The sequence below is a fragment of the Panicum virgatum genome, chromosome 9N (genome assembly GCF_016808335.1).
Source record: "Panicum virgatum strain AP13 chromosome 9N, P.virgatum_v5, whole genome shotgun sequence".
Lineage (NCBI taxonomy): Eukaryota > Viridiplantae > Streptophyta > Magnoliopsida > Poales > Poaceae > Panicum > Panicum virgatum.
The window spans coordinates 75,449,692-75,468,253 of record NC_053153.1 but is presented as its reverse complement, the minus strand read 5'-3'; the positions used below and the strand labels follow the sequence as shown (position 1 = coordinate 75,468,253).

Genomic DNA, 18,562 nt, shown 5'->3' with positions numbered 1-18,562 from the left:
GTGTTCAAGGTGAAGCGAAACGACAGCGGCGATGTGGTGCGGCACAAGACGCGGCTCGTCGCCAAGGGATTCGTGCAACGCGAGGGCATCGATTTCGAGGAAGTCTTTGCGCCGGTGGCGCGCATGGAGCCCGTGCGCTTGCTGGCGGCGGTGAGGTGCTGGAAGGTCCATCACCCGGACGTGAAATCGGCATTCCTCAACGGAGAGCTCGCCGAGGAGGTGTACGTGCAGCAGCCGCCGGGATTTGTCATCGCTGGCGAGGAGCACAGGGTGCTCCGCCTGCGCAAGGCACTGTATGGGCTGCATCAGGCACCGCGAGCGTGGAACATCAAGCTCGACGCCAGCCTCGTGTTGCTCGGCTTCACCAAGTGCGCCACCGAGCACGCCCTCTACACACGGCGGTCGAAGGGAGGCCTGGTGATCGTCGGCGTGTACGTCGACGACCTCATCGTCACCGAAGCTGAGTAGCGGGACATCGATGCGTTCAAGGAGAAGATGAAGTCGATGTTCCGCATGTCAGGCCTTGGTCTGCTCACCTACTACCTCGGCATTGAGGTGGAGCAGACCGGGAATGCCTTCACGCTCCGCCAGAGCGCCTACGCGAGGAAGCTGCTGGAGCGGAGTGGATTGGGCGTGTGCAGGGCGTGCCAGACGCCCATGGAGGAGAAGGTGAAGCTGTCAAATGACAGCACTGCCCCCTTGGTGGACACCACGAGCTACCGGAGCATCGTCGGCGCACTGCGTTATCTTACTCACACACGGCCGGACATTGGGTTCGCCGTGGGGTACATGAGCCGGTTCATGGCGGAGCCGCGGGAGGATCACCTCGCCGCTTTCAAGCAGTTGCTCCGCTATGTGGCAGGGACGCGCGACTACGGGCTCGTCTACCCAAAGAGGAGCAAAGGAGAACTGGAGCTGATTGGGTTCAGCGACAGTGACATGGCGGGCAACGTTGACGGACGAAGGAGCACGACTGTTGTGCTCTTCTTCCTTGGAGCGTGCCCGATCTCCTGGCAATCGATGAAATAGAAGGTCATTGCGCTGAGCACTTGCGAGGCAGAGTACATTGTGGCGGCGACGGCATGTTGCCAGGGAGTTTGGCTGGGGCGGCTGCTGGCAGAGCTCATCGGAGAAGAAGCTCGGGCACCCGTCCTGATGGTGGACAACCAGTCCGCCATCGCCTTAGCAAAGAACCCCGTCCACCACGACAAGAGCAAGCACATCGACACCAAGTATCACTTCATCCGTGATTGCGTCGATGGTGGACAGATCAGGCTCGAGTATGTCGAGACAGCTCGACAGCTCGGAGACATCCTCACCAAACTACTTGGGCGCATTCGACTCACAGAGTTGAGGATAAAGATTGGAGTTGAGGAGATCAAGCAAGAGCAGTGCAATTAGGGGAAGAATTGTTAGATAATTACTCATGCACTAACTTGTCTAGATTCTACGCTGGTAGGGGCTCTTGCTCCTGCTCAGTCAAGGCTGCATCTTCAATGTTGGGCGGCAAACACTATTGTGTATAGTAACAGCTGCAGTCGGCAGCATGGTAGCAGTAGTGACTAGTAGTAGCAGCAGTAGATAGTAGTGGTAGAGGCTGCATAACACTATAGCGTCTTACCTTATAAATGCTCATCTTGACTATTTGTGTCTATAAAAGGAGAGAGCAACTGCAGCTCACAGATTAAGCAGCTCCACTTCGTGTGCTCTTCCTGAGTTCTTTTTTCTCAAATCTTCTTCCTCCACCTGCAAGAGGTGTTTGTGTGGGATCGCCAACAGCACGAACACTCTGGTCGCCGTGCACTGCTTGATGCGTCCGTACCCCTACGAAAGCGGTTGGGGATCGGACACACACACTGCTGGATCCTAGCTTATCCGCGGCGTCGGCGCGCATGTGGTCAAATACTATTTATGCGCGGGGATCGGATCGGAGCTGCACCTACGAGCAGCTAGCACAACCACTCCCTGGTCGGGGTTGAACAGGAGCGGGCGGGCGCCGGCCGGTAGCGAGAGGCGGGAGGAGAGAGCAACCGGCTCACTGCAAGGACGACGACGAACCAAAGGGGATCGGAGAGCCGGCCGCAGCCTCGACTAGTAGCTAGCTAGCTCGGTCCTGATGATCTCGTTAGTCGTCGTCGGCCTCAGCAACCGGCTGAACGACTCGAAAAGAGCTACTGTAGCAGACTAGCAGCTCGTCGTCCGTCCTCCCCAAAAGCCGCTGGCTAGGTTAGGTACGAGCATCAACTGTGTGCGTGGCGTGGGTGTAGCAGTAGCATAGCTAGGCTACGGCATATACGGCTCATGATTTGAGAGGGCCGGTTAGCTAGTTCCCCATCTCGCAGCGCGTCTGCAAGGGAGAGAGACGTGCACTGTTTACCTTGCAGCTACCACACAGATGCCGAGGGATCGGAGAAAGTTCTTGCCATCCTTACCTTGCAGGCAGGCATGGCCGCCAGCGCGCGAGTACCGTGCCAGTGCGGCTGCGTGCCTGCGTCCACACTGCTCGTACGTGCGACTGCTCTTCCGTGTGCAGCAGTTTGATCGTTTTTTTTTCAAGAAAAAAAATGGGGATGAGTTGCTCGTCAAGGCTCCGTCGTCCACACGGGTGACCGGTCAACATTGTACTGACGACGTTAGAAGCATGCAGGACGCACGTGAGGACCGGAGCTAGTGTTAATAATCCAACCTGTTGTTAGAAAGAAAGATACACGACGATTAACACATGCGTAGTGTGGGTTAATAAAGAAAACATTATTCGTGATATATGTTCCATGCTTGCACCGAGCCACCAATGAGTAAAAATAGAATTTATGTACGTCTCGCGGGCAAACGAGATTATCTTTCTCAAGAAATTTGTACATTTACCTAGGTTGCAAGCAACAAGCAAATTAGTCGCAAAAACAATATCAATAGGAAATAAACTGGATAGCCAACATATACGTGTCTCGTGGTAGCCTGCATTTGTAGCATGTGTATGTGCTTAGTAGCATATGCTGCTCTAGCCGTGTGTTCGAGAAAGAGACAAACACATCATTCCTACTCTCTCCATCCAAAAAAGCAAGTCATATTAGGGATTCTGGGACAAATTAGCAAGAAGTTAAGATGATCATGTTTGTCTTTATTTATTACTCATATTTAGTATTAATTGATTTTTGCATGCACATACACTTTCTAAAAAGAATAAAATGACTAATTTTTGGGATAAATTTTGAATCATAAAGTGACTTGTTTTTTAGGACGAAGAGAGTATTGTTTCCCCCTCTAAGATCCTGTTCCGTTAATCTGTTTGCAGTAGGTTGGGAGAGGAACCAATTCCGATTCCCTTCACATCCGTAGGGAAATAATTATTCCCCTCAATTCCCTCCAATCCCCTCACAAATCGAACAAGACCTAGGCATTTGAGACCCTTGCTATACATAACGACCAACATCATCAAAGTCTCCTTGCTAAATGTCGTATCGATGATGTGAGGTTCTCTCTTTACAGATGCTTATTGCTCGACGATCAGTTCTCTAGTCAGCCTTTACTTCACTGTTATCCTCTTTTGGTTGAGTGACAGATTTGGACGTGCGGACATTCGAGCGCGCATCAAGTGGCCAGGGTGGTGGACGACAACGACACGCAGTGTAGTCTGAAATCTTGCATTATTAAACCATGATTCCAGCCAAGTAATTAAACATTACTTGACTCTGTTCGGCTAGCTATGACTGGTGGTTGATGTTGATTTGTTGTGAGAGAAAAGTACTGCTGGTTAGTTGTTGGCTGGTGGCTAGTGCTGATTTTGTGTGATAGAAAAGTATTGCTGATTGGTTGGCTGACAACCCAATCGTACTGAGCCAATTGATGCCTCTATTTAGGACGTGTTTAGTTGCCAAAAATTTTGGGCAAAAATTTTTGGCAACTTTTACAACACTAGTTAGGAGTATTAAATATAGATTAATTATAAAACTAATTACACGGATGGACAGAAAATCGCAAGGCGAATCTATTAAGCCTAATTAATTTATCATTAGATATTATTTATTATAGCACGACATTGTCTAATCATTACATAATTAGGTTTATTAAATTTGTCTCGTGATTTCACCCGAAGTTATGGAATGGACATTTAACACTTTTTATTAGTGATCAAACGTTCGAAATTGCTGTAGCTTAGAAAAAATTTTGGTAACGTGAAATCTGAAGGGATCCGTTGGATCCAATCATGTAAACCTGCACCTTCCGGGAACCGTAATCGCCCCATCCCCATTTCTAGCATCCGCAAGATTTGACGCCTTGACAGGGGTCCCTGGTGGCCCGGAAACCCTTGTACTCAGCGTGCTAGTGACCGCCGGCCCGGCCGGCCAGGGAAGAAAGGAAACTACCCATAATAACTCCATAAGTGCCGTGCGTGGCGTGGGTGACGAGAGAGTCAGAGAGAGGAGAGAAGAACCGGTGATGCGTCGTGCATGGATGGGAGGCCGAAGGGGGCTACACCTGCACGAGGATGCCCTGCAGGCCGGCCTGGTGGTGCTGCCCGGTCGTGCACGGCGGTGGGGCAGGCCGCGGAAAGATGAGAGACGACGAGGAGGAGGAGCAAAGCAGCAGCATCCGGACTCAAGAGCAACCAGGTGGTGCGGAACTGCGGACCCAGCCTCTCGCCTCCGATCGGTCTCGCTGTCTCGTCGCGCGCACATGGGACGCCTCGAACGTGTCGCGGCCCCCGCTCGAGCCCGGCGCCCGGGGGCCGTGCGCCCGCCGCGCCGCCACGCGTCCCCCTCCCCTTCCCCCTCCTGTGCGCGTCCAAAGCCGATGAGATGGAAAGCCTGCGCCGCGCACCAGGACCAGGGCCAGGCCAGACCTATCCTATCCCCGCCAGGCTTTCGGGGGAAAGCGACCGCGCGGGGCGGCAGGCGCGGGCGCGCCCCACCCTACACGCGGCGAGCGGAGTGGATGATGCTCGCTCGCTGCCCATGGCCATGGGTGACGCCCCGGCGCGCCGCTGAGCTCGGTGGCACCACCAGCCAGAGCCACAGGACATGCTGTCACGCGGCCGGCGCCGAGGGCTGCGCGGGGCCGGAGGGCCGGGCGCTGGCGCCGGTGGAGGTGCTCTGGCGCCTGCCTGCCCCGACAGCGCGCGCGCGTACGCTGCATCTGGACCGGGAGTGGAGCAACTCGGATGCATCGCGGGGAAGAAAAGTAAGCGCGGGGCGGGCGCGTCGTGTCGTGGGTGATGGAGGGATAACTGACCCGTCGTACGTGCGACGGCGACGAGTGCGCCAGCCAAATGGCCGTGACCCGGGCCCCGGCCCGGCCGCGCTGCTCGATCCATTGGCCGGCCAGCCGCCGTGCTGCTCCTCTCTCTAGCCCCTCCCTCTGACCCTCTCCCTTTCTCTCTCCCATCAGTCATCACGACATCACCCATGCATGGCGTACGTGACCGAGAGACTACCAGCAGAGCCAGCCGGCCGGACACCTAGCTACAGGCCTACAGGGGCTATACGCGGAGCGTGGCACGTTTTGATTTGGGCGGGTGAACAGCATCCATGCCGTTGCCGCAGCCCGCAGCCGCCCGCTCTTTCTATTTCCCGGAAAGAACAAGCGTGGCTACCCTAGGGAGAGGTAGCCCTGCTGCCTGCCTGCCTCTGGCTGGCTGGTGGTAGACGAAGCTGTTGCGTCAGGGCAGGGAGAACTGAACGGCTGGGGGTGGTTGCCTGGTTGGGGTTGGGCTCCTGTGCTGAGGTTGCATGTGGCGATGCCGTGGCCTCGTCGTAGCTGCTCCGATCCGCCGAGTGGGCGGCCGGCGCCTTTCCGTCATCCGGCCGGTAAACAGTCGACCAGTGGCAGGCTTGACTTTGGGGCCAGTACCTATAGATTTATAGCCATGTTGAACAGGTGCTCCAAAAGTTCGAAACATCCATCCCATATATATATATATATATATGCACTCCTTAATAATTTCCCATCTCATGGGGCGGGATAAAAAGGATGAAGGTATATACTATTGAGTAGATGGAAATGTACCTATTAGATTGTCCAGTGGAGAACAAAATATCCAAGATTCACCCCTGCAATGACTTGTACCTATATATAGGCCTCTTAAACTAGACAAAACCTTCAAGTACTCCCTGCATACCCAACAGATATATTACTACTACTATTACTGCACATGTACGGAATGAAGTCCATGAGCATTCTTTATTTGCTCTAGTTGAATTAGCAAGTAGCTAGTACTATTGATGAGTCATCGCCTGCATAAAAGACAAGCTTATCGTTGGAATGTGGAATGAATCTCCATCCGAGCGTGTTCTACCGCACTTGCTTATTTTTGGAACTCGATCACGTCCACAACTGTAACTCCTCGCGCCCCTGTTTTGGCAAGAGGATAAGGCGTAGATACGTGCTGCACGGGCAACTGATCCAGCCACTCGATCACCCCGTGCATGGAAGAGAAAATGCTGAATGTAGATTGATCATCAGCGTGTAGATTGATCACCAGCAAAACACTCTTTGGCTCTTTGCCTTCAACTCAGGTACAGGACGACGACGCGCACTCGGATTAAAAGAGAGGGCTGGGACGCGCCACACACACACACTAGTAGCGCAGATCTAGGCATCCTCGCTTTAACACACCAAGGTTAAGGCGCTAATAATAATCAGTCTAAACAAATGGCGCCGTGGTACGAGTAGCTCTGGACCTTGTCCGGGCTGGCCTGACCAGCGCGTACGACTCGCCGGCCCTCCACGTGCGTCCATGATCCAAACCTGCAACCCCTGTAGTCACCAACCTCGCCGGGACCGGCCAATCGGGCGCCCCGCGGCCGTGGAGACCGGATAAGGATCGTCGCTTTTGTTTAGGGCACGGTAAACCGCATGGTAAGCTACCAACAACATCTTTTACAAACCCCAGCGAGCTTAATGAGCTCTTAAGCATGTGTCCAGCTTTTGACTCGAATGCAGTTTCGCCTCCTTGGCCGGCCCTGCGTGCTGTCCTTTTCTTGCCTGTTGCTCTTTTCATCTGCTGACTATTCTTCCCTGGCCTGGAATCTGCCCGGCATCACGCGAAAATCTAGGTTTTCTTTTCCTGCAGGGGCTTGGTGCTAGTAAACAAAAGTTTGGCAGTAGTAAAAAAAGAGGGGGCTGGAATAAGATGCCAATTGTAGAGCACATCACCCCGGGCTGAGAGAGAGAGTGTGTGTGTGATTCCCTGTCACATGCCTAGTACTAGCAAGTGAGTCTGAGGCCCCCCTTTGGCACGGCGCGGGGGCATGGCGCCTCACGCACCACACACCCGCAGCACAATTTGGCAATTGATTAGTCATTCAGTCTGAAAAACCAACCCCCCAAGTGGGCGTTGATTAGTACTACTACGGGAGAGAGCCGGCGCATAAACTAAGGGAGTGCCATCCTTATCTCAGACACCTCCCCGCCCTGTTTCCCCATCTCCAACTCGTGGAATCCCGACGCCATTTAGTTAATAATAATTAACAATCCCTCCCCAATCAGCAGCATAATCCGCCAACCCACCAAACCCAATCTCCTCGGGCCGCGGGGCTACGCCTCCTTTACCTTTGGTTAGCGACCTAATCAAGCTAGCTACGCCTCCGTCAAGCTAGTATATCAAATGTTTAGTGAGGGAGAGGATCTCGCCGCGGCCGCGCCCGGATTGGGCGGCAGCCCGGCGCGGTGTCGTCGTGGGCGCCGGGGAGGGCGACAGCGGCCGCGCGCGCACGCGAAACGGAGGGGGAAAGCGGCAAGAGACTACGCCTCGAAGTGCGTACTGGGAGATTCGGCGATCTCCCTCTGCTCGCTCGCCTCCCGGCCGGCGCCTTTGCGTGATCAGCTCAACCTCGACCACGACCACGACCACGTACGGCTAGCTAGGTTAAGATTAGAGGAGGGTGGAGCGCCGGTTGCTGCTAATACCGATGGTAGCAGCCCTCGTCGTGACGCGCGCGTGCAGGTGCAGCTAATTTCGCGCCTGCCTTAGCTGACTCCATCGTCAGCTTTCGGACGTGTTGGGTAGCCCTCAAACTGTCGTGTGGGTCAATGCAATGGGTCAAGGCATTCAGAGGACAACTCAAGCTGCCCTTCATTCTTTGATTTAATCCCGAGCCGCCTGTAGTTAAGTAAGTGTTTCTTCACCGATCGAGTGTACAATGGATGCCGCAAAACATTCTTGCTGTTGCATGCAGGGCTACCATCATCAGTCTGTAAAAGCAAGCATTTTAGAGTTCAAGTTAAGTAATTTGCTTCGTCCATAAATGTTAGCCACATTTTGGTCGACCATGCTGTTGAAGAAGTTAGCTATACATGGGTTAAGTAATCATGTTTTTTTATCCATCCTGTTTACTGTTTATCATTTCATTGGTGATTACTGCCATGATAAGAAACATCCAGGGCGTTACGTTTTGCCTTCGAGCTCCTCCACTCACCGAGCAACACGTGCTCAGCAATGACAGTAACAGCAGGGCTTGCGCCATCGTAGCAACAAGTGTAAACTCGAGGCTTTGTTTTTTTACTAATGCCACGTAAAACCGGAATCATGCATGGCCCGGCTTTCCCCGGAAAGGTGCCAAGTTTCGTGCCACATTTTAAGGAGGCGGATTAATTGGCTGGCAAGCAAGCTTCAACCCCAAGGCTGCTGCACACACTTGGCGCGCCCCGGTCCATGGTTTTGCAGGGTTTGTTAGGATCCTTCTTTCCCATGCTAACACCACCTTCGCCACACTTGCTCGATCCCTAAACTAATCCCCAGTTGCACGGTAAAGCTTAACCACCCAGCCACACAAGCAAAGGGGTGGCCTTGGCTTTGCTAGCCTAGGGTTAGGGTGTGGGTGGGGGACCTCCGGACCTGGGGGACCTTGGAACATTCAGACAAATTAAAAGGCGAAAGGCTAACGTTAATCGCCACTAATAAACAACTCGCTAACCTTTGCGGACATAGGCTCCGTCCACACGGCGAAGCTCACACGGGTGCTGATCCGGCATGACATGGACGAGCCCTCGCTGACTTGGCGCCTCCTCGGATGCGACACGTGCGGGCCGGGTTTGGGCGCCGGCGTGGCCGGAGCAAAGGGCCCGGTGCGGATTCCGAGGCGCGCCATCGAGGAGGGTGATAGTATGAATTGTGTGTGAAGGGGGGAAATGATGATGGGATTCCAAGCTTAAATATGACCAAGTGGTAAAACTAAACAAAAGGGTTTTGCGAGTGTGTGATTTGAGGAAATGAGGAGAAGGCGGCCATGGCGAGGCGAAACTTGGCCATCGTGTCGTCATTAGTTTATGGGCCCGTTTTAATTAGGTGTCGGATTAACCGTATCGCGCGCTTGAAAGGTGCGAGAACTTTCTTGCGATCACTTTGTTTTAGGGGCTCATTTCTCAAGGGAAAACTTTATCGTGCGATTTGCTATACAAGGCAACTACGTGACATAAGGGCTGACGCATCATAACCATGTCAACACAACACTCTATGTTTTTGTAGATGTAATCATCCTAGGATCGATGCTGCGTTAATCTTTTGGAGTTGCGTGTTCATAGGTCTTGCAAATGCAAGGTGAAAACAACATTAGGTACTTGCATTGCTAGGTTTATGCAAAGATCATCTTGTGCCTGAAAGTGTAACATCGATCATAAAGATTAGCAAAGTGTCAGCTAATCCTGGATTAGCAGGAAAAGGAGAGGAAGATTAGTAGTAACTTGATATTCCCATCTATACTCAATCATATCCACTCACCGTTTTAATTGACACTTGCTAATTGTTCTTGGAATAAAGATACGTATGGTAGGTAATCAGATGCAAGGCTCTTTTGTTGGGGAATAAAAGAACATACATTAAATGGCGAACTGCTAGAACATTGTGGCCCTGTTTAGTTCCCACCCCATAAACCCCGTAAACACAAAAAAACCGTCACATCGAATGTTTCGACACATGCATGTAGTACTAAATGAAGTCTATTTATAAATTTTTTTGCATAGATGGGCTGTAAATCGCGAGACGAATCTAACGAGCATACTTAATCCATGATTTGCAACAGTGATGCTACAGTACCACCCGCTAATTATTGATCAATCATGGATTAATTAGCATCATTAGATTCGTCTCGCGATTTACAACCCATCTGTGTAAAAAGTTTTGTAAATAGATTTCATTTATTACTTCAAATTAGTAAGATTCCAACAAAAAAAATTTTGCGCCGGAACTAAACAGGGCTGTATACGGCAACGCAATGCATGTCTGTACATGCACACACCAGAGACCAGACACCGTACATACAGAAAAGAACACAACAGGAGCCGCTTTACATCAAGGCCAATCAAAGTGCATTCTGCAATACCAATATGATACATGTGAGAAAGCACACCACACCATAAAGCCACCCAATCTTATACACACACTATATACACTACTACTTGCTGCTCGGTAGCATCCCAATGCACTGTCAAACTGTACGTCGTGACAATCACAGATAAAATAATTCAGGCTAACTTCAGTGATTAACTACACCACCCTGATATCTGAATCTTCTGATGATGGTGAACTCAAACTTTCAGGCAATGCTGGTTCTGCTCTGACATTATTTTCACTGACCTTGTGTCGGCAAGCCTTGAATCTGAAGCAACACGATAAATGGTCGTTAACGATTCCGGCGACCTGCATGAAGGAGTAGATCGTTGTAGGGCCAACACACTGGAACCCCCGGCGCATCAAGTCCTTGCTTATCGCTTCAGCTTTCGGCGTCTTTGTAGGTACTTGGCGAGCATAGCGGAAGCAGTTCATGATGGGCTTGTGGTTCACAAAGCTCCAGCAGTAGTTGCTGAATGATCCGAATTCCTGAACTACCGACAGGTGAGCATTTCCAAAGTTTAACAAAACAAATAAAGACTTTATGGAGCATATGACCTGTTTGATCAAATATGTGCTGAACTTGAAATCATGTGCTGAAGAAGGAAGCCCATGTATCACATTGTTCAGATTCTTAAAGGGTACAAGATTTGGCCCATGCAAACAAGGTCTCGGCCTCTTGGGCTTTCTCTGTATGGATAGAAGGAAATGGCTGCAGTGCAGTGCTGGTCAGCCGGTCTTTTATGAATTTGACCAATGGCCAGAATTTCTCATGTTGACAAATAATTGATGCCTTTTTTTCCCAACTGTTAAATGCAAAAATAGGAAACAGCAAAATATTGGCATTCAGCCTGATCAGAAGCGCAATCCTGTGTCCTTGTCCATCAGAGTCAACAAAAAAAATTCAATGCAAGTGCGAATAACTGCATGTATACAAACTCTGTACCTTCTGCATTTGCTTGGCATTCGTTACAACAGCTCGTATCTTTTGCTCTGATAGCACTCTACTTACATTTGCTCTCAACATGTTTATCTTCTTCTCCGTAAATTCAGATACGGAAGCAAAGTTGAAGCCATCAAACAGCTCCCTGTTACATAGCTGTAGTATCAGTGGGCAGTGGCCATAAAAATATATCTTTTATGAACAGAGTTTCAGTTGTGGAAACACACCTGAATTCCTCCCTCTTACTCAAAATAGCAGGCCAGGTGAGTTCAGCTAGTGCTTGTGATAGCGTGAGCAGCTCGAAGAGCGTACGATCGTCATGAACTGGAACCCCCCATTCTTCGTCGTGGAATGCAACATAGAGGGGGTCTGAAGGAGGTACCACAAAAGAATAATATTAGCTGACAACTGTGGGCTTAAGATTTCATAAAGCTGAAACTTCAGGTGTTTCTTGTTTGCAGCAGAATGGATATCTGTAGTCCTTACTAAAGATCAATGATCGCCTGATCGGTAATTCCATAATGTTCATGGATAGTAATTACGGAGTTAGAAGTTAGAACACAAGACATCTAGTAGTACTCATTCACTAACGTGCAGTAGTCAACACAAAGACCTTGTCGTTTTTTTTTTGCATGTAATGACAATCCAGCAAAGGCAGAGCACAAAAAGAAGAAGTTTCAACGGTAGCATAAACAGAAGGCGATTTCTTTCACTTATCCTAAGAGCCAGACTGCTTGGTTAAGCAAATCAAATAAAATATAGGAGGAATCAGATAACAGTGAAGAACTCACCCGAGTTTGCGGTGATCCAGGAACACCTCATCCTCCCGCCGTCCGGGCTGGCTGGTGGCGGCGGCAAGCTCCTACGCCTCGCTGACGGGATAATCCTGCCATTCTCTCCTCTACCACTCCTGCCCCGCTTCTCATGATCATCCGGCCCCCTCGCCTTCGAATTGGCCGGCGACTTGGCTCTCTCAGCTAGCTTGGCCCTTGCACTGGCTACCCTGGAGGAAGCGGCGGGTAGGGCCGTCCGGACGCGGCGGAGCTCCGGCGAGGGGGACGCCGACCTGACGCCCGGCATTTGCAGTTGCAGAGTCGAAGCTTTTGTCGAGCTTTGCAGTTGTCGCTCAATATTCAGTTCGGCAGGGACGAGCGGTTTATTAACGCTGTTTGAAACGGGTGCGGAAGGACGGAGGTACCCTGACGCGAGTTGCCGGCCCTAGCCGCCGAGTGCAGGGGCACAAACGTCATTTGCCCCTGCCGTGGTGGTGTCAGACAGGCGGCCGCCAGGGCGGCCGCGTCAGGCTGGGCGTCGCCGTCGGCTGCGGGTGCAACGGCCTCGGCACCAGGGTTGGCGTCGCCACGACGCCACGTGCCGTTACGCACAAGCATCGCCATACGCCGCCCGAATGGCCGAATCCCAACACGTCCGGGGCTTCCGCGAGTTTGCTTGCGGGAGCCGGCAGGTTTCTCGTCGGCAAAGATCGTCCTCCCAATGACATTCGACAGGCACACTGCAGATGTACTGTACTGAGCAGTCCATGTAGATTCACCTTGCAAATGCAAGGGATACGACAAGACGAAAGAACACAGAACTCAGCAACTGAAGAATGCGATAGGAGCGCAACTGAAGAATGCGATAGGAGCAACCGATGCTTGTTCGCATCACAGTGGTGCTGTGCTTTGTATGTTCTTTTCCTTTGGAAATCAAAAGAAGTTTTGATACTCAGCAATTCAGCATTTGCAATACTGAACACGTGCAACAAATTTGTAATGTTTTGCTGCAGCCATTATCTTGACTACCAGCCTACCAGGTGGGATCTTGACCAGCCAATCTTTTCTGTGATCAATTTCAAATCTGAGTACAAAATTATTGTCAACCAAGAACGATAATCAAGGATCTTGAGCTGAACAAGATTGTAATTGACTTGTACTAAGAGCACTCGCTAATTGTTCTCCGGATAAAGAAAAAATGGTGGGTAATGAGATGCAAGGTTCTTTTCTTGGGGAACAAAAGAACATCAACACCCATGAAGTCGTGAACTCATACTGCAATGTCTGTACAATTGAACATGCACACCGGAGCCTAGGCACAGTACAACCAGAAAACAACACAACATGAGTCGCTTTACATCAAGGCAAATCAGTGTACATTCTGCAATACCAATATGATACATGTGAGAGCACACACACCGCACCAGAAAGCTCCCAATCTTATACACTGTATACGCCACTTGCAGACTTACTATGATGTGCTGTCAAACTGCTACGAGTTATGACTATCACAGATACAACAACAACAACAACAACATAGCCTTTTTTTCCCAAGCAAGTTGGGGTATGACTATCATAGATAAAAAAAAAAGATCAGACTGATTTCAGTGGTTAACTACATCACCGTGATATCTGAATCCTCTGAAGATGGTGAGCTTAACCTTTTATCAGGCAATGCTGGTTCTGCTGCATCTCTTGGACTGCCTGTTACTGCTTGCTCAGAGTTTCCCAGAAGCACGGATTACACCAATGCAGGGAACTGCATGGTGTCAAACAAAGGATGTAATTGCATTCAACAAATCCACCAGATTTTTACCAAAATAATTGGACCTGCTACCAATCAATCGCTGGAAATCGAGAGGTCAAACAGTAGGGCAGACTTGCAGATGACTAGTTTACCTGGAGTGTTCACCAGCAGCTGAAGAAAATCATGGCATGGTGTTATAAGTCAATAACAGTCAGCAAGAGAAGCTTTATACAATAATTTATACATCAGGCGTGAAGGGGAAAATAAATACTTACTGAAAAACACAAGATATAGTGGTAGTCACATGTAGCAGTTGCATCAACAATTCAGACGCTCATATCATGCTCTTGCTAATCAAATTACTTCTCTGAGAAGTACATGGAATCCTGAAAATGCAGCGGCTCATTTCCCCAAGAGGTCCATCCAGGAAACAACTCTCTGGCAAAAAGCTCAATGCATCTTGGAGGTTTAGGACCTGGAATATATTCTGAAAGTAATTCTTTTACAGGTTAAGGATTGAGTGATTGACCACCTGTTATATTCAGCTAAGAAGAACCACGTTGCATCAATGTCTTTTCCAAGCTATAAAGAGAACAGACAACGAAGTATTGCAGGGAAGGATACTCTCAAGGGGAGGTTTCCTTGAGTGAGCACCCGGAACACTCATAATTACTTGGCTTCCTTCTAACAACTTGAAGTTTGATCCTTGCTTAGCATCTGTGTCCTACATCAACGAACCAGGATAATTAAATATATATAAATTTAGAATACACCTACAGAAAAAAACTTAAAAAAGTCACAGTCAAGACAAGGGACAAGTAAGCTGGTAGGATAAACTTACGACATTTATGTAGCCAAGGAGGAGGCATTCATAAGGCCTGTGATGGAACAAGTCTAGATCGCCAATTAGAGAACCATCATGTTTCACCTATGATTTGCTGAGAACTTTAGAATCAAATTGCAGGGGGGAAAACGATATCACTATAAGATTAGCGAATCTAACAGTGAAAATGCTGCGCCAGCAAGTGCCAAATGAGTATAAGATAAACCTTCAGCCAATAAAATACAGTGGGATCTTTCACCCCCCAAGAAGGAAGCAACTCTTTCTCAACAAACATCCGCAATTTCTCCCGATTTGTAATCCATAAAATGAGAAGGGCTCCGGCTGGATGGGCAAGTTCTTGCACCGGAAGATACAATAAATGTCTGTTGGGAAGTGTAGGATACCTGCGGCATAAATTATTGAATGAATGATCTTTCACTCTACAAGGTTCCTAACACACAATCTGCTGATATTGAAATTACAATTAAGGAGATGGCGGATAGTGACAAGCATGACCTCATTTTAACCACAGATGGTTTAGTTTTGCAGACAAAGGACACAGCCAACTCATACTTTACTATTTTACAGAAAATAAAAAGAAGACAACCTAAACACTATATGGTCAGCTAAGGGTAATAATATCCCGACTACATTGGACTATTGGAGACCACATTTTGAATATCAGCTAAAGAGTGTACCTAAAACGAAGAAGTTAAAACCAAGGGCATATATTTGTTTGTTTTTTTAAGGGCACGTATTGGAAGCAAAAATAGAATTTTGTGTTCAGACATGAAACTGACAGATGTAAAGGATAAAGCAATATCTGATGAGACTGCTTGCTAAGGACTGAGAAAATGCAAGTTGGGTCAACAGCTATGGACCCATCCTGCATAATGTGGACCAGGATTAAGTCATAAGGTCCATGTAGGGCTCTACGCACTCAAGCTTCATTTACTTGACAAGGAAAAAAATGTATGGAAATTGTTATTAAATACTTGCTCAATTCATAGACAAATCAAATCCAAAAAACAGTGAACTTACGCTTCTTTCTGACGAACACATCCATTCTCCCAAGGTGGGTCAACAACTATAAGATTATACCGTTGATTTGAACTACCTGGAGAAAAAAGGGCAGCAAACAACAAAATAAGGAATCCTTCATAAGCATTGAAAGATGTGTGCATATTTAGCCATTTTGATGGTACATTCTAGCATACCAGGAATGAGATCTCGAACACGTTTGAAGTCGCTCTTTATGTCGATGGTCACCCAGAGCATGAAAAGGCATTTCAAAATTAAGGGCGGATCATTCAGTTAGCTGAAGCTATATGTAACAAAGAAGAATATTTACTTACCATCAAGAAGCAACTTCCTCGTGGTAAAATGTAGTGCCTGTTCTGGAAGTCTCCCTCCACCTCGTCAATCGCTTCAACACTGATTATGCTATTAAATAGTGGAAAGGATGTCTTTTGGGCATCAAAGGAACCTAAGACATCAGAAATCAGAATGAACATAATACTGCTTCAGTATTCCATCATGTACCTCCAAACATGGTCATCAGGAAATAAATCACATGTAACATTATTTTACCTTCCCCATTGCCCAGAACATGGGGTTTCCGAAAGCAAATAATGATCTCATAGAAAGGTGATCGCCATGAGCTTCCAAGCTCGACGAAATTATTCTCAGAACCACTTCCTACATCAAGTTTGTGCTCCTTGCCCTCCATCTTCTTGGAAAGGTGCTCTAGTAGATATTTATCCTTAATGAGTGATTCATGTGCACTCAAGAGTAAAGGCCTTGCTTCCTAGTAAGACGTAACAACAAACTATTCAGTAATTAAAACACTATTACTAAACCTGTAAAACACACTTCAGAATTCTCTACAGCCTCCAAACAAACACTCTGTCTCCATTTTCGACTACCTAAAGTTCAAAATCATATGGCACGCAGTCAAAGCCGGCTAATAATCCTAGTAACTGCACTGGATCAATCCTAACAGTTTAAACTAATGTTTCAACGATGCCGCAGCCGCAGCAAAGCATTAGTATTACACTTCACCTGGTGCCGCGCTTCAGCGATCCGCTCCATGGCATTGAGCTCCCTGGGTTTCGGCTTCTGGTTGCGCTTGCGCTTCCTCCGTTTCTCGAGCGGCTCGGTCTCTGGGTCGCCTACCTGACGCGGCGGCTCGAAGCTTCTGGAGTAGTAGGCAGGAGGAACGATGCGGAAGCGCTGGTAGGACCCGTTGAGGATGCGGACCGGATCGAGGAAGGCGGCTCCGGTGCTGGTGCCGGTGACGTTGAGGCGGTAGACGCCGGTGGCCTCGAACGACCGCAGCTCGTCGGAGATTTCCATCTGCGGCGGCAGGGGCAAGGGTTTGAGAAATTTGCAAAAATGAGTCTGCAAACATTGGTCTTTGCAGTTTTGCCATCGGATCCACGTTTCATACACACATATGGGTTTTGGGAGGGCGTTCGTTACCCTCAATCCGATCTCTGAAGCGCTGGGTCTTCCTTCGGGCCTGCGCAGAACGGCCGAGCGTCGCGCCGCCGCCGCCGCTGCGGGAGTGCGCGGGCAGCCTCCCTCCACCTCAGGTAAGCGGTGGAGACATCTCTGGTGCAATCACGGAACTGGTGAAATTACCGTGCAATTCGACTAAAAAGGTCTTCAAAAAATTCTGAAAAAAATCATGAATGTACATCTCGGTCTACCCCATCTACATATAAAATTTCATGGTCAAATTCATCTTACTCTAGCAGTTACAAAAAAGACAAATTTGGGCTGCATTTGAACGTTACTGATTGTCAGAAAATTTGTCTTTTTTGTAACTGCAAGTGTAAGATGAATTTGATCGTGGAAATTTATATGTAGATGGGGTAGACCGAGATGTACATTCATGATTTTTTTTCAGAATTTTTTGAAGACCTTTTTAGTCGGATTGCATGGTAATTTCACCAGTTCCGTGATTGCACCAGATATATCTCTCCGCCAAATTATCGCCCCCAGGCCGGGAGCGAGCGCGTGTGTGGAGGTAGGTTGGGTTCAACTATGAAGCGGGTCCCACCAGTCACAGACCAGCGAAACGTGAACCGGAACGCGCCTCTCGGCACATCAGCCGCACCGGTGGTCGCCGCGCCGTCCACGGGGGAAATCCGGGTTATTTACATTTTTATCATTATAGGGAAGGTCACTCGCTGGTTTAGCACTCTTAAACGAGCTTCTACAGATTTAGCACTACTGTAGCTGGAAATCTTACGTTTTTACCACTTTTGCCTACGTGACAAGACACGGCGGCAGGCCACGTTGGCACCCGGTCAGTAAGGCGAGGCGAAATGTTCTTTGTGCCCCTGCCATTTGTTCATGTGCCCATGACCCACTTGTCATATTCGTCTTCTACCTCTGTCACCAGCCCGGTCACCGAGCTCCCCCCTCCTCTCCGGCCTCCGCTCCCCGTGCCGCTGGGCCCTAGCCCCGGGGACATTGGGAGCGGCGCGCAGCTGGTGGCCATGGCTCGGGAGCGCCATCCTCTCCAGGCGCACGCTCGGGAGCAGGCCATGGCGGGAAGACGCGTGAGCACGTCGCCCCTGGGCCCTGGCCCCGCGCCACGGCCAGGCGGGCATCTGCCCGCCCTACTCGCTGGCCGCACGCGGCGCGCCCCTTGGCCACTGGCCCTCGGACCAGCGCTGCTCCTGGTGCTGCTACAGCTGACTTGCTCCTGCTTGATTTGGGCTGCCGTCTGGTGCCGTCTGCTCGCCCCGGCCTACGCCCGCTCGTGCCTGCGTCGCTGCACGTGTGCGTGCTGTAACTTGCCCGGTTTGCTAGCTCCATCAGCAGGGGCAGGGGCGCAGGGCTTGGGGAACAGAACAGAGCAGGACAAGCAAGGAACAGAGGAGCGAGAGCTAGCAAGCTAGTGCTTTCGTTAGTTACTCGCGGAAGATAGATAATAGGAGAA

The 18,562-nt window shown here is 49.6% G+C and overlaps 2 protein-coding genes and 1 long non-coding RNA gene across 3 annotated transcripts; 2 read left to right on the top strand and 1 right to left on the bottom strand.

Moving 5' to 3' along the window:
- Positions 1–495: 495 nt before the first annotated feature.
- On the top strand, positions 496–1,029 carry LOC120689358 (uncharacterized mitochondrial protein AtMg00810-like). Its single transcript, XM_039971645.1, has one exon. It carries the CDS (start codon positions 496–498, stop codon positions 1,027–1,029), a length of 534 nt encoding a protein of 177 aa, XP_039827579.1.
- Positions 1,030–3,362: 2,333 nt separating this feature from the next.
- On the top strand, positions 3,363–3,826 carry LOC120693469. The gene is made up of 2 exons (XR_005682993.1): positions 3,363–3,466; positions 3,560–3,826. It is a non-coding gene; the product is annotated as an uncharacterized LOC120693469 (long non-coding RNA).
- A 6,426-nt stretch (positions 3,827–10,252) lies between these two features.
- LOC120689357 (methyltransferase-like protein 2) lies at positions 10,253–17,213 on the bottom strand. The gene is made up of 14 exons (XM_039971644.1): positions 17,092–17,213; positions 16,672–16,965; positions 16,201–16,417; positions 15,966–16,096; positions 15,828–15,861; positions 15,652–15,727; positions 14,837–15,014; positions 14,629–14,715; positions 14,412–14,511; positions 14,151–14,286; positions 12,059–12,432; positions 11,495–11,636; positions 11,272–11,412; positions 10,253–10,823 (listed from the first exon to the last, which is right to left on the bottom strand). Exons 2-14 carry the CDS (start codon positions 16,963–16,965, stop codon positions 10,481–10,483), a joined length of 2,253 nt encoding a protein of 750 aa, XP_039827578.1. The 5' UTR covers positions 17,092–17,213; the 3' UTR covers positions 10,253–10,480.
- Between the last annotated feature and the right edge of the window lie 1,349 nt (positions 17,214–18,562).